At 37.0% G+C, this 12,065-nt stretch overlaps 1 protein-coding gene across 7 annotated transcripts in view; it reads right to left on the minus strand.

The window, feature by feature from the left end:
- Nucleotides 1-12,065, minus strand: part of RICTOR (RPTOR independent companion of MTOR complex 2) — a 74,835-nt gene that overhangs the window by 18,527 nt on the left and 44,243 nt on the right. For all 7 annotated transcript variants that reach the window (XM_021551552.3, XM_085568128.1, XM_085568125.1 and 4 more), the window contains 9 exons: nt 10,935-10,981; nt 8,024-8,159; nt 7,243-7,442; nt 6,164-6,290; nt 4,825-4,989; nt 4,306-4,382; nt 4,126-4,204; nt 3,170-3,279; nt 75-162 (listed from right to left, as the gene is read on the minus strand). In XM_021551552.3, the coding sequence (XP_021407227.1) occupies nt 75-162; nt 3,170-3,279; nt 4,126-4,204; nt 4,306-4,382; nt 4,825-4,989; nt 6,164-6,290; nt 7,243-7,442; nt 8,024-8,159; nt 10,935-10,981 (1,029 nt within the window). The remainder of the gene's footprint in view (nt 1-74; nt 163-3,169; nt 3,280-4,125; nt 4,205-4,305; nt 4,383-4,824; nt 4,990-6,163; nt 6,291-7,242; nt 7,443-8,023; nt 8,160-10,934; nt 10,982-12,065) is intronic.

The following is a 12,065-nucleotide window of genomic DNA, read 5'->3' on the forward strand; positions in this document are numbered from 1 at the left end:
TTTAAAAACTTTTTTTCAAAAGGTTTATAATGATCTTTCAAATATTTCAAGTTATAAATGATTATTATCCTCACCTGAGACTCCAATAAATGGCAGCCTGTTTTATGATGCACCAGTTGGCCGTAAAGGTGAACTGGCAGGTAGACATGTGGTCGCTGTAATCTGGCAGGAAGAGAAACACACATAGGTTTCCCAGCACTTTAAATATTTTATTCTAAAATAAATTACACTGAGATGTAATACAATAACTTACCCTTGATTTTTTTCATACAGAGGAATTTAGAAAAGAACAAACTGTTTTAATTTGAAGGGATGTACAACAATCATCTAATCCAACTGCCAGACCACTTCATGGCTGACTAGAAGTTAAAGCCTTTTATTAAGGACACTGTCCAAATGCCTTTTGAACACTGACAGACTTGCGACATCAACCACCTCTTCAAGATGCCTGTTCTCTGTGACCACCCACAACCCTCGTGGTAAGGAAATAATGCTTCTTCATATCCAGCCTGAAACTCTCCTGCTTCAGCTCTGAACCATTCCCATTCCTGTCCCTGGGTGCCAGGGAGAAGAGCTCAGCCCTTCCCCTCCTCATGAAGCTGTGGAGAGCAGTGAGGTCAAACCTCAGCCTCCTTTTCTCCAAAGGGAACAAGCCCAAATACTTCAGGTGCTCCTCACAGAAGGTTCCAGCTCTGTTTCCCTCCCCAGGATGCACAGAAGGACCTTCCCATCCTTCTCCACCCGCAGGGCCCAGCAGACCCCAGGTGAGGCCACCCCAAGGCTGAGCCCAGGAGGACCATCCCCTCTCCGGGCTGTGCTCGGTGCTCTGGGATGGGGTTTGTTGGGATGGGGTTTGTCCTCGGGACTGCCTGGGCACTGCTGACCCACCCTGAGCCACTCCTCTCCCACTTCATCCCTGCACCTGGTGTTACTCCTTCCCAGGTGCAAAATCCACCTGGGACTTGACAAATTTCACCCCATTTATGATTGCTCAGTGCTCCAGTCTATTTAGATCCCTCTGCAAAGGTTTCTTGTCCCTCAAGAGAATCCACAGCACCTCCTAGTCTGGATCATCAGCAAATCTGCTATTGGTGCACTGACCTCCAGCATTGATACAGAACTGACCCTAAAATGGAGCCCTAAGGAACACCACTGGTGTGACCAGTCACAACCAGACGTTGCCCCATTCACTACAACCCTTTGGGTTCAGTCCCTCAAGCCAGTTCTTCACCCACTACACCATGAACCTGCTCATCCCACAGCTTGACAACTTCTCCAGAAGGATGCTGCAAAGGAAGCATCAAAAATCTTGCCAATATCCAGGAAAACAACACTCACCACCTCCCCTTCACCCTACTGGGTGACCTTCATAGAAGGCTAACATCTTAGTTAAAGAAAACTTTCCCTTTGTGAACCCATCAGGCTAATTGCGCCTGATGATTGCATTGTTTTTCAGATGTCTTTCAACAATACCCAGTATAATCTTCTACATAATTTTTCCATGAACTGAGGTTAGACTAATAGGTCTGTACTTCTCTGGGTCTTCCCTTATGCGCTTCTTGCAAACTGGAATAAACTGGCTAGATTCCTATCAGTCAGAGGGGACTTCCCTAGACTCACAAGACTTTTGGTAAATGGTAAGAAATGGCACAACATCTAATAGCACCTTTAGTACTGGCGGGCTAGCACTGATAAGACTGGTCCCTCAGCCTGGTGGAAACCAGGCCCCATGATTTGGTGAACATTCAGCTGATACAGATGGTCCTGTACAATGTTAGTGTCCACAAATAGAAAGCCAGAGTTTCCACATTTGTGGACCTCTGGCTCAGAGAACCTGCCACCCCAAGGTCTATCAATATTGCTAAAGACTGAGGCAAAAAACCCATGAAATTTTAATTCATCTCTGGTTTTATTTCATCCCTGTAAGTCAAGTGACCATTGTCAGCAAGAACTGATACACCGTTTTCTTTAGACCTCCTCTTTCCTGTTGTATGACAGAACACTGCTTGCTAAGCTTCAGTCTTGAATGAGCTTTGGCCTTTTGTGCTTTCTCGCTGCTTATGTGAATCACAGTTTTGTAGTCTTCCTGTGAAGGGTGACCTTCTAGAGATCATATAATTTCCTTTTCCTCTAGAGCTCCATGAGGAGTTCCCTGTTCAGTCAAGGTGGTCTTCTGCCCCTCTTGCTTGACTTACAATACCATGGGATTGCCTACTCCTGTGCTTCTAAAAGATAGCTCCTGAAGATGGACCAACACTTCTGGACTCTTTGGCCCTCAAAAATGTACTCTGCCTAAAGTAGCTCCCCAAGTTAAATCTCCTGAAGCCCTGGATAGAACACTGCTGTGCTTTTTCTAATTACATAGAAAATTTTAAACTTAACCATACCATGGTTAAGTATCATATGATCACTGTGGCCTAGAGAACCTCCCCTCCATCACATATCCCACAAGACCTACATTCACAAACAGCGAGTTGAGGAGGGCATCTTTCCTAGCTGACTCACTGAGTACCTGTGAAAAGAAGGCATCTCCTATAGAGTTTCTCCTGAAGAGAATTTCCAAGGCTGCTTGTCATTGCATTATGATATTTGCAGTTGATGCCTGGTAATTGAAATCTTCAGGAAGCCCATAAGAACAAGAGCTACTGATCCAGAAGTTTCTCCTGTCTATAGAATGACTCATCAGTACTAACATCCTGGTTGAACAATCAAGAGCAGACACCCATTACATCACTTCCTTTGTTTTCCGTCCCCTAATCCTCACCCAGAGGTTCTCAACCACATCACCACTACTGTAAATGCTGTATAATCACACCTATTCCTTATACAGAGTGACACATTCATCTGCCCATCCCTGCTGAAAAGTCTGTAGCCCTCCATTCCAGCACTCCAGTCATGGGACTCAGTCCACCAAGTCTTAATAAAATGAATTATAAAAGCTCTAAAACTAATTATATAAAAGCTCTGAAATAAATTATATTAAAACTCTGGGAGCTAAGCAATTAATTCAGTTCATCCCGCATGTTTTTCTTACTGTGCTGGTGTACTGCTCCAGGAACATAATAACATGAAATCCTGTTGGTACACCTTTCCCTCATACATTTCAGTTTACAGCTCTCCTGATCAGTCCCACCAGCTCGTACCTCAGAACGCATTTTCACAAATTTACCTTTGGTTGCTCCGACGAACATAGTTATCCCCATCAACAGGTTTGCGGTATGTTGTAAGTGCTTCATTAAGTTGTTCTTCAATCAATTCAACGTATTTTAAGTTATATTCCTGTAAAAAATAGATGAGGGTTGACAGAGTACATTTCGTGGTTTATGGTGGTGTAGCATAAGACTTTATATGGAAGAAATAATTGAGGAAGGTTCCTTGAGGAAGACTGAATTTTTTTATGATCTGAAGGTGGGGCTCAAGAAAATGAAGGCACTTCACATATATAATGGGTTTGCAAAGTCAACAATTGATTTCATAATTATTTCCAGAAATTCGTTAAAAATAAAAAGAAGAAAGAAATACTTCACATCTGACACACTCAATTTCAACTGATCATCATGAATTTCAGAACTCCTCAAGAAGTGACACTTAAAACTCCTAAAAAAGTTGCCAACTGGAATGAGACAATATCTTGATCAATTATAAAACCAAAATAACATATGAAGAGTTTTATTCAAGTTATGACAATAATGGATTTTTCTTAACAGTCCTGTGTTCCTCTTTAGAAAGTAAAGCATCAGCCAATTCTGTCCTCATGAGCTCTAGGTTTAACTTTAATTACCAGAGGTAACAGGTATCTTGAAAAGCACCATTACTTTGCACACTTCTCTAGATAATGACCTTCCACAACAACCTGTTTTAGGTGACTACACGCCTGAAATATTTGCTGAAATACCCAGATTATATAAAGGTCTAGGGAAGTCAAAACCACATATGTACAGAAAAGCTATGGACTGAAAGTCTCTGTCAACCTTTACCAGCAAAAACATGTCACTGACACAATAAATGTATTGCACAAGCTTTACAGGTACATTAAAAAGCAATTATTTTTAAGAATCTGTTCTAAATCTGCATATTTACACCATTTCTCCTAATATCAGGCAAACATTTTCTTCTTAGCATTACCTTTTGCCACTTTTCCATCTGTTTTGTTACATAACCTCTTTCATTTAGATAAGAAAACCCCTTTGGAATGGACAGAAATCTGTAAAAAAACATCAGACAGTTAACATTGTAATTTAAACAACTCCCAGAATCTGAAATTGTTTTCACAATGTGAAGTCAAACAGTGTATTCAGCATTTACCTTAGGAGTAGAAGCAAACCCTTGTCTCCAAGATGAGAAAGAGCTGGTTTCATCTGGATTAGGGCATGAAGATTAGCCTAAAATAATTAAGAACACAAAGAGCATTTGAGCACAACTAGAATTTGAAAACTGCAGTAACTAAAACATTCTGCCTGCAATGAAGCAGCAAGTTTTTCACATGTATCAAATGCTAACTTAATCCTAGTGTTCTCAATTTAGGTATCTTCTGTCATTAAATATAAACTACTTCACAGGAAGTATAAAGAATAAAATAAATTGCAATTCATATTTAAATACAGGCATAATCCAGAAGTCTATGTTTTCCTGTACGTAATATTGCATAGTTTCATCAAAGGGGTCTTCTAAACTATTTTAAGTCCATCAATGGCAACTCAAAAAGGAAACCATCATACAAAAAGGAAACCTTCTTACATATTTGTACTTTGCTACTAGGGAAGGGGGTGGGAAAGAGCATAACAGCAGCATACCAAAAAGAGTTTAAAGAGAAGGGATGCTCACCTTGTCTTCACATGCCTCATCTAGAATATCAAGTGCCTCAGAAGAAATAGTTTTATTTTTATCATGTAACTGGGTCACCAGTAACTCAATCCCCCAGTTGCTGAAGAATTCTACATTAGCTCTCAGCAACACTCTTAAGTGTTTTGTTGCATACAATCTGCAGCTCTGTAAAGTAAGAAGAATGTTTTCTTGAATGCTAGGAAAATAACTAACATAGTTAATGATTTATAACTTCTAAAAATACCTTTCAATTACTGCAGCAAGCAACTGTGATGCACATCTTATCTACTAAAATTACAGTTTATTGGAGAGCTATTTATATCTCACCAAATGGGAAAACTGAATCTAAGATCACAAGTAAACTGGTCATCCTAAGTGTCTAATCCTATACCTTTTATTATTGTATTACTATATGTTTTGAAGAGAATTTAGAAGAAAATTTAAAAAATTATAGTCAGTAGGGAGCTTTGTCTTTCAATGAGTCAGTCCTTCAACCTCAACTATCTTCATTACTTTTAGACTCCACTCTTTATCCATAAGAATCATCATTATCTTTAACAGTGTCAAGAGAAATATTCTCTGCGTCCTCCTCTTCCAAAACACAGTGAGACTAAAGCTAGTACTGACATTTTTCTCTCTTGTATCTATTCTAAAACACATTCTGTCTGTTCAGACAACAAAAACAAATTCATTTGAAGTAATGAACATTCTTTCCTAGTTGCATTTCAATTTCTTAATTGTCATCTATCTCCCTGACATCAGTGATTGCTTGTCTAACAATGTTACCTTAAAAGTCAAGATTTTCCCCTCTCAAATTCACGTAACTGTATTTTTTATCCCTATCTAGCTTCTTTGATTCAGAAGAACAAATCCAAATGCCTGTTTCTGAGCCAACCCCTCATTCCAGCAGCTGTAGCACCTTTTTAGTTACACACTGAATAACCTCAATCATTATCACAAGAGTGTCTGCTAGAAGGCTAACATGCTCAGTGCTGCTAGAAATACAGATTTCTGTTTGTGACAGCAATGCCTTCACAATTTATTTAAGATGCCACTGACTTAAACAATCACATTACGCTTAGTTATACATATCAAGACTTTAGCCCCTATCTGACAGGAGAGAAAGTTCTATTTGAAAGAATTTATTGAGCATAAATAGAATACAGGGCATGAAGTTCATATATTCAACAGCTACACTTGTAGGAGTTTCATTTCTCTAAATACAAAAATAAGAACTATTTTCATATATGACTACTTAAAAATAAAGTCATACATTTTGAGTAACAAGAATAATGTGTAGAGGGCAGTAACAAAGGAATATAACTTGAACTGAACTTACATCAGTAGCTGCTGTCAGGATTTTAGAAAGGATGACTCTTGCCAATCCATCTCTACTATAATCCAGACTAGAAACAGTCAGTTTTAACAAGTGATCCTGGTTCTTCAAAGAACAAAGATTAAGAAGACTGGAGGTATGGAAGAGGAGGAGGAAGAAAATAAAATTAGTATTTGAATCCACTTGAACCATCAATAATTTAAACTTAAGTACTCTGAATTACACTTTCATTACTATAAATGCAATACGCAAAGTATATTCTTGACTAAGTAAATTAAATAGTTATAAAGTCAAAAAGGGATGAAATAATGCACTGAACTGCAAAGGGAAAACCTCAAATCAACACCTTTATAATTGCCCTCTAAAAATTTTTTCAGCATAATTAGTGATTATAAGTATAAAAACAAATGCTCATTAAGCTCTGTGAACAATTCTTCATTTTAAAACATTGTGTATAATATTCCTATTAACTGTCTAGATTTTATTGTATATCAAGTTTTCTGAAGCCAGTAAAAAGCTTGCTTTCTAAAAACCAACAATAAAAAATAAAAAGGAGTAGATTAAAACACTTGCATTTTTACTTCAAGTTTATTGTAGGTTGATATCCTAGTATTAGTCACCAGCCAATTTATTCTCAAAGGAAGCTAAGTTTGTTTGCACCTGAACAAAATTTTGAGCAGCAGAACTTCACTCAAATATACTGGAGTGAAGTTTTAAGTGCAACATACATCAACATTTCACAAACAGTATGGTACTTACCATTTTTTTATGGTTTGTGTGTTTTTAGTTTTGTTCGTTTTTCTATTTCCCCACACTGCACCTCTCAGTACACTATAATCCTCACTGATACTCATCTCTGTCACACAGGTGTGTGACAGGAAAAAGTAAACTGTTTATCACCTCTGTCTGCTTAGTAATGACAGGCTAGAAGACTTTAGAAAAAAATGGGGGACCTTTACCTGTAACTACACCAAAATAACCTTAAAGTTTGCAGCTTTTCAGATGGTGGTACTCACATACAGTTTAAAATTTGAGTAACTACTACACTGCAAGTACAACTCAAACTAAATAAAAGCACTCACCATTGAAAAACATTACATTTTTCAAGCATTTTCACTCCATGAGGGTGACAAGATAAAGTACCAAAAAACAGGAAGTAGTGCTGGCTAAGGGTATTTAGTAATCCATTATTCTGAAGACTACGTTCAGGTTTCAAGCCTGATGAAGCGTTGAGCCAAAGTACAATATCTTTAACCAATTCCTCCAGGTAACCTTGTCCATCCTAGCAAAATCAAGAGGAATAGCATCTGTTAGCAATAGAAATGTGTCTTTTCTTTACTGAAACTCATTACTTTAAATTTCTTAAAATGTACAAACACAATACAGACACAAAACAGAAATGCAGGCTGGAAAACAATTCAGACTAAAGAATAAGTTTCAAAGCAAATAAAAGGAGCTAAGCATGGAGATATCTTAGGATTAATTATTTTTTTCCAGGAAAAGGGTGAAGTTTTAGTCAGTGACATTTTCCTCTGACCTGAGGCATAAAAGTCTTTAGCCTCAGGAGTTTGAAAAGGAAGGCTATACACAGCATAAAAAAAAAGGAATAAGAAAAGGAAAATTATACACAGCGCAAATAATTTTAAAAATTCCTTCAAACTCGTAAGGTGTATTTAATAAAACTTCTACATAAACACAGTCATCTTCCTCAATATTTCACACTGTATTTCTAAATTACACTTATGATTTTTAGATTTAACACCCAAAATCTCAGAAGTCTTTACCAAAAACTAAGGCTTTTCCAGGTGGCATTCAACAAGACTACTCATGCTACTTCCAGTCTTAGAGCTGAAAATTTCTTACCTCCTCTGATTCAAGAAGAAATTCAGTAAATTGGCAACCCACAACAGTGAGCTGCTTTGCCTTGGCATAGTCCAGATCCAAGTTAGCATAGAGTTTACTGCTAGGCTTGTAAAAATACAGCAATCTCCTTACAAACCTAAAGAAAGTAAAATAGAATTGGCCATTTTTCAGTATGATAAGGAGAGTCTCACAATACAAAATTATGCTAGTAGAAAAGATGGGTTAGTAGAAAAGATGGGTTATACTTAACTTGGTTTCTTGGCAGAAAGTCTTAAAATTCATCAAAAGAGTAACAGGTAACAGCAGTGACTCTATCCAGACACCATTTCAGAGATGCTACTGTACTGTGCATTACAACGGGTTTTCTATACCATGGCCTACTTTGCTACATAAGCAAAGGAACTAAAAATCTCTATGCTCTCAGAAGCTTTATCTTCCTTCTCATTCTCATAATTAATTCTGCTGTAATTTATCCTGTGGCAAGTTTCAAAGACAGTACTATCTAGACTAACAAACATCTTAAAAAAGAAACTTGTGACCTAAACTTTTTTCAGCTCTTATAGTTACTGCTACTGGGAAAAACACATTTTCGTGTTCTGACATGAAAAAGTCTATTTATTCAGCAACACTATTTCCAAATACCTCACTTAACCATTTCTGAAGCATAACACACTCTCAGACTTTTTAAAATCACAGTAAGCAATGTAGTTTTGAGTTTTGTATCACAGGAATAAGTCTTCAGCAAAGATCCTCCTTTCACAAATTCTTTAAAATATAAGCACACATTTGTGCTTTAAAATAACACAGAATGCTCCATCAGAAGGCAGATATGTCAGGCATTAAGAAAATTTAATTACAGAACTGCACTCATATTTGAAAAAGCGAGAGTAATCCACTACCCCTAATTCCAAACAGAGGACCAATTACAAAAGAAACCTAAGGGCTTAATTAAGTTTTGTGAAATAAAATGTCCTTTATCCTGGGTTACTAACAATAAATATATATTGACATACAGATTTATATACATATGTATCTATGTGTATATTTAAGCATGTATGTGTGTTTATCAACATGCATGCGTTCAGTTTTGGTGCCCCTGGGCCCCTCACTACAGCAAGGACACTGCGGTGTTGGAATGTGTCCAGAGAAGGGCAACAGAACTGGGGAAGGGTCTGGACCACAAGTCCTGTGAGGAGCAACTGAGGGAGCTGGGGCTCTTTGGCCTGGAGAACAGGAGGCTCAGGGGACACCTTGGTGCTCTTTACAACTCCATTACGGGAGGTTGTACCCCGGTAGAGGTGATCTCTTCTCCCAGGTGACAACTGACAGAATGAGAGAAAAAGGACTTAAGTTGCCCTAAAGAAGTTTTGATTGGATATTAGGAAAGATTTCTGGACTAAATAGGTGGTCAGGCATTTCAACTGTCCAGGGAACTGTTGGAGTCACCATTTCCAGAGGGATTTAAAGAACACATACTTTAGCAGTGTTGGACTCGATGATCTTTGAGGTCTTTTTCATGATTCTGTGATCCTGCGTGTATACATACACTGCACAAACTGTATCTCTATTAAATGAAGGAATCTTTAAAAAAATTACTGGAATTTCACTTTAACAACTGTAAGATCATCACAACAACACTAACATTAAAAAAGATTGATCTATAGAAGGAGAAATAAATAAATTTATACTTGACAAACTAAGTGACAGAATTTTTTTATCATCAGCAGTTAAACTAGAAAGATTTGGGGCTTAGTTACTTATAATTAAACAGGAGCAACAGCATTTTAAAACCATTAAATTCCCAATCCTGCAGAAAGGATCAATGAACTATAGAAGCTTCACACCAATTCAATTCTAGATTTTCCCAATTTATTCAGAATTAAATCACTGAGGCACTGAACAACAATGCTTGAGTGCACTACAAAACCATGGAACAGGAACACTGTACCACACAGGCAGTTTGAGGAGTGTGTGTTGGCTTCACAATTAGAACTGCAGACACTGCTTTAGAGAACCACTATTATAAACCACCATATTTGGAAAATAATCCTTTACCCTGAAGTACAGACTGTCAATTAACATTTCAGGAAAACCCAGATAAAATACATATGTAAAATTAAATCATGGTTATAACAATGGGACTACTGCTTATACTGTAAATACTTCATAGAAGTACCCTATTTTTTGGTAAAAATTCAAAGTAGAACCTCACAGGCCTTTCAACATATATTCTATCTTTTGGGTTTTCCCCCAGTTCAGGAAGAAGCTTTTCATGCCCACAAGTACAGACCTATTCTTCAAAATAATGTAATCTATTTCTAAAATACATGCTAAAAGGCATGGCCAAGAACTTATTAGTAACACTATGACCACACAGGCAAAGAAGTAATAAAACATGTCTTACTAACAACAGACATGGAAGGAACCAGAGCTGTACTGGACATTTTTTGTTTGGTTGGTTGAGTTTTTTTTCCCAAATTACACATGCTTCTCCTCATATTAACACCAACTAGAAATAATTTCCTCTTGGTTACTTGGTTATTGATGAAAGCTGTAGTTAAAAACCTGTACAACTATGGACTTAACTCTGTAAAAATTTTCCAAGCTCTGACATAAAACACTTCTGATTGAAATATCAAGCAGTAACATTTCTGCAGTTTAAAATGAAATGTAGTATTTGCAAAGGTGGTATGATTCCTAAGGGACTAAATATATAAAGTACCTGTGCATAGAAAAGAAGCTTAAACACTTATTTCTTTAAAGGAAATATTGCAACTTATCCAAATTTACACCTTATCTATAGATCACATTTTTAGAAATGCGGTACTTCTGGGGAATATTTTATTGCAGCACTAAAAACTGGTTTTCCAAATTTCTTTCTTCAAAGGAAGTCTACATAATTTTTACATACCTGTGCAACTGTTCATCTTTGTAGTTCCTTAGATTTATATTTGGCCACTAGAAAAAACAGCAAATATAGCATTATATGAAACCTGTATCAGTCCTTGATTAGTCAGTAAAATTAACTTATTTCTATTAGTTGTATTTACCTAATAATTAGAAAAATTTATTGCACCTAATGTTACATCTTAAAAAAGACATTATTTTATTGAAAAGCCCACACTGCCTGCTTCAAAAATTGTTCAAATGTTTTCTAGAGAAGGACAGGGAATGTTGGTCACATGCTATATGTACAAGACTACAATTCTAATGAAAACAAAAAAAACTATGAGAAGCTGATGAAAAATAAACAATTTTGCTTAGTTTCTTTTCTCCAAATAACAAAAAAATTGATATGTATAACATGGATATATTTTTTGGCTCCTGTTTTGAATATTCATCAGATTTGGTTTAAAAGCAATCTTTATTCTGTTACAGATCACTTAAATGCTGCTTATTAGAATGGTATTTAACTCCCTAATTGATACTTTCTAAGATGTATTAAGAAGGACCGCATGAGAAATAATACTCTCTTTAGGACCTATTCTTTCTTCCCATTACATTTTCCTCTGTTTTTACAGGCATCTGCCGTCTCTATGGTTTCAGATTTCTCTCTCTTGCTACTAGTGAGTATCTTCTTTGTCAGGAATGGAAAAAAAGTGAATCAAACATTCTTCTTTCCTATCTACTTGACACAGTTTCGATATTTCCAGGTGGTATTCCAGTATTAAGACACCCATGGCACTAGTTAATGATTAATAAAATTGACTACACCAAGTAACAGTGCCAGACACAGATGAGGCTGACACTTTTTGCTGCTCTTTTTAGCAGCTTAGACAGTAAACTGAGCAAGTTAAAAAGGCAGTAAGGCACCACCTGAGATGCACACAATGAAATGGTTAGAGAGCTGATGCTCCACAGACACAAGGCTGCAACAGACAAGGGGAAGGTGAGCAGCCAAATGAGGTAACAAATTTCAGACACTGGAATCTGGATCCTGCTCAATAGGGGACTAAAGACAACCACTCTGGTAACATTATCTCAGTTTATGCTGGTGTTACACAGAAACATAAATGGTTAGAAGTAAGCCAGAAAACACACA

Source organism: Lonchura striata, chromosome Z (assembly GCF_050655825.1).
Source record: "Lonchura striata isolate lonStrDom1 chromosome Z, ASM5065582v1, whole genome shotgun sequence".
NCBI lineage: Eukaryota > Metazoa > Chordata > Aves > Passeriformes > Estrildidae > Lonchura > Lonchura striata.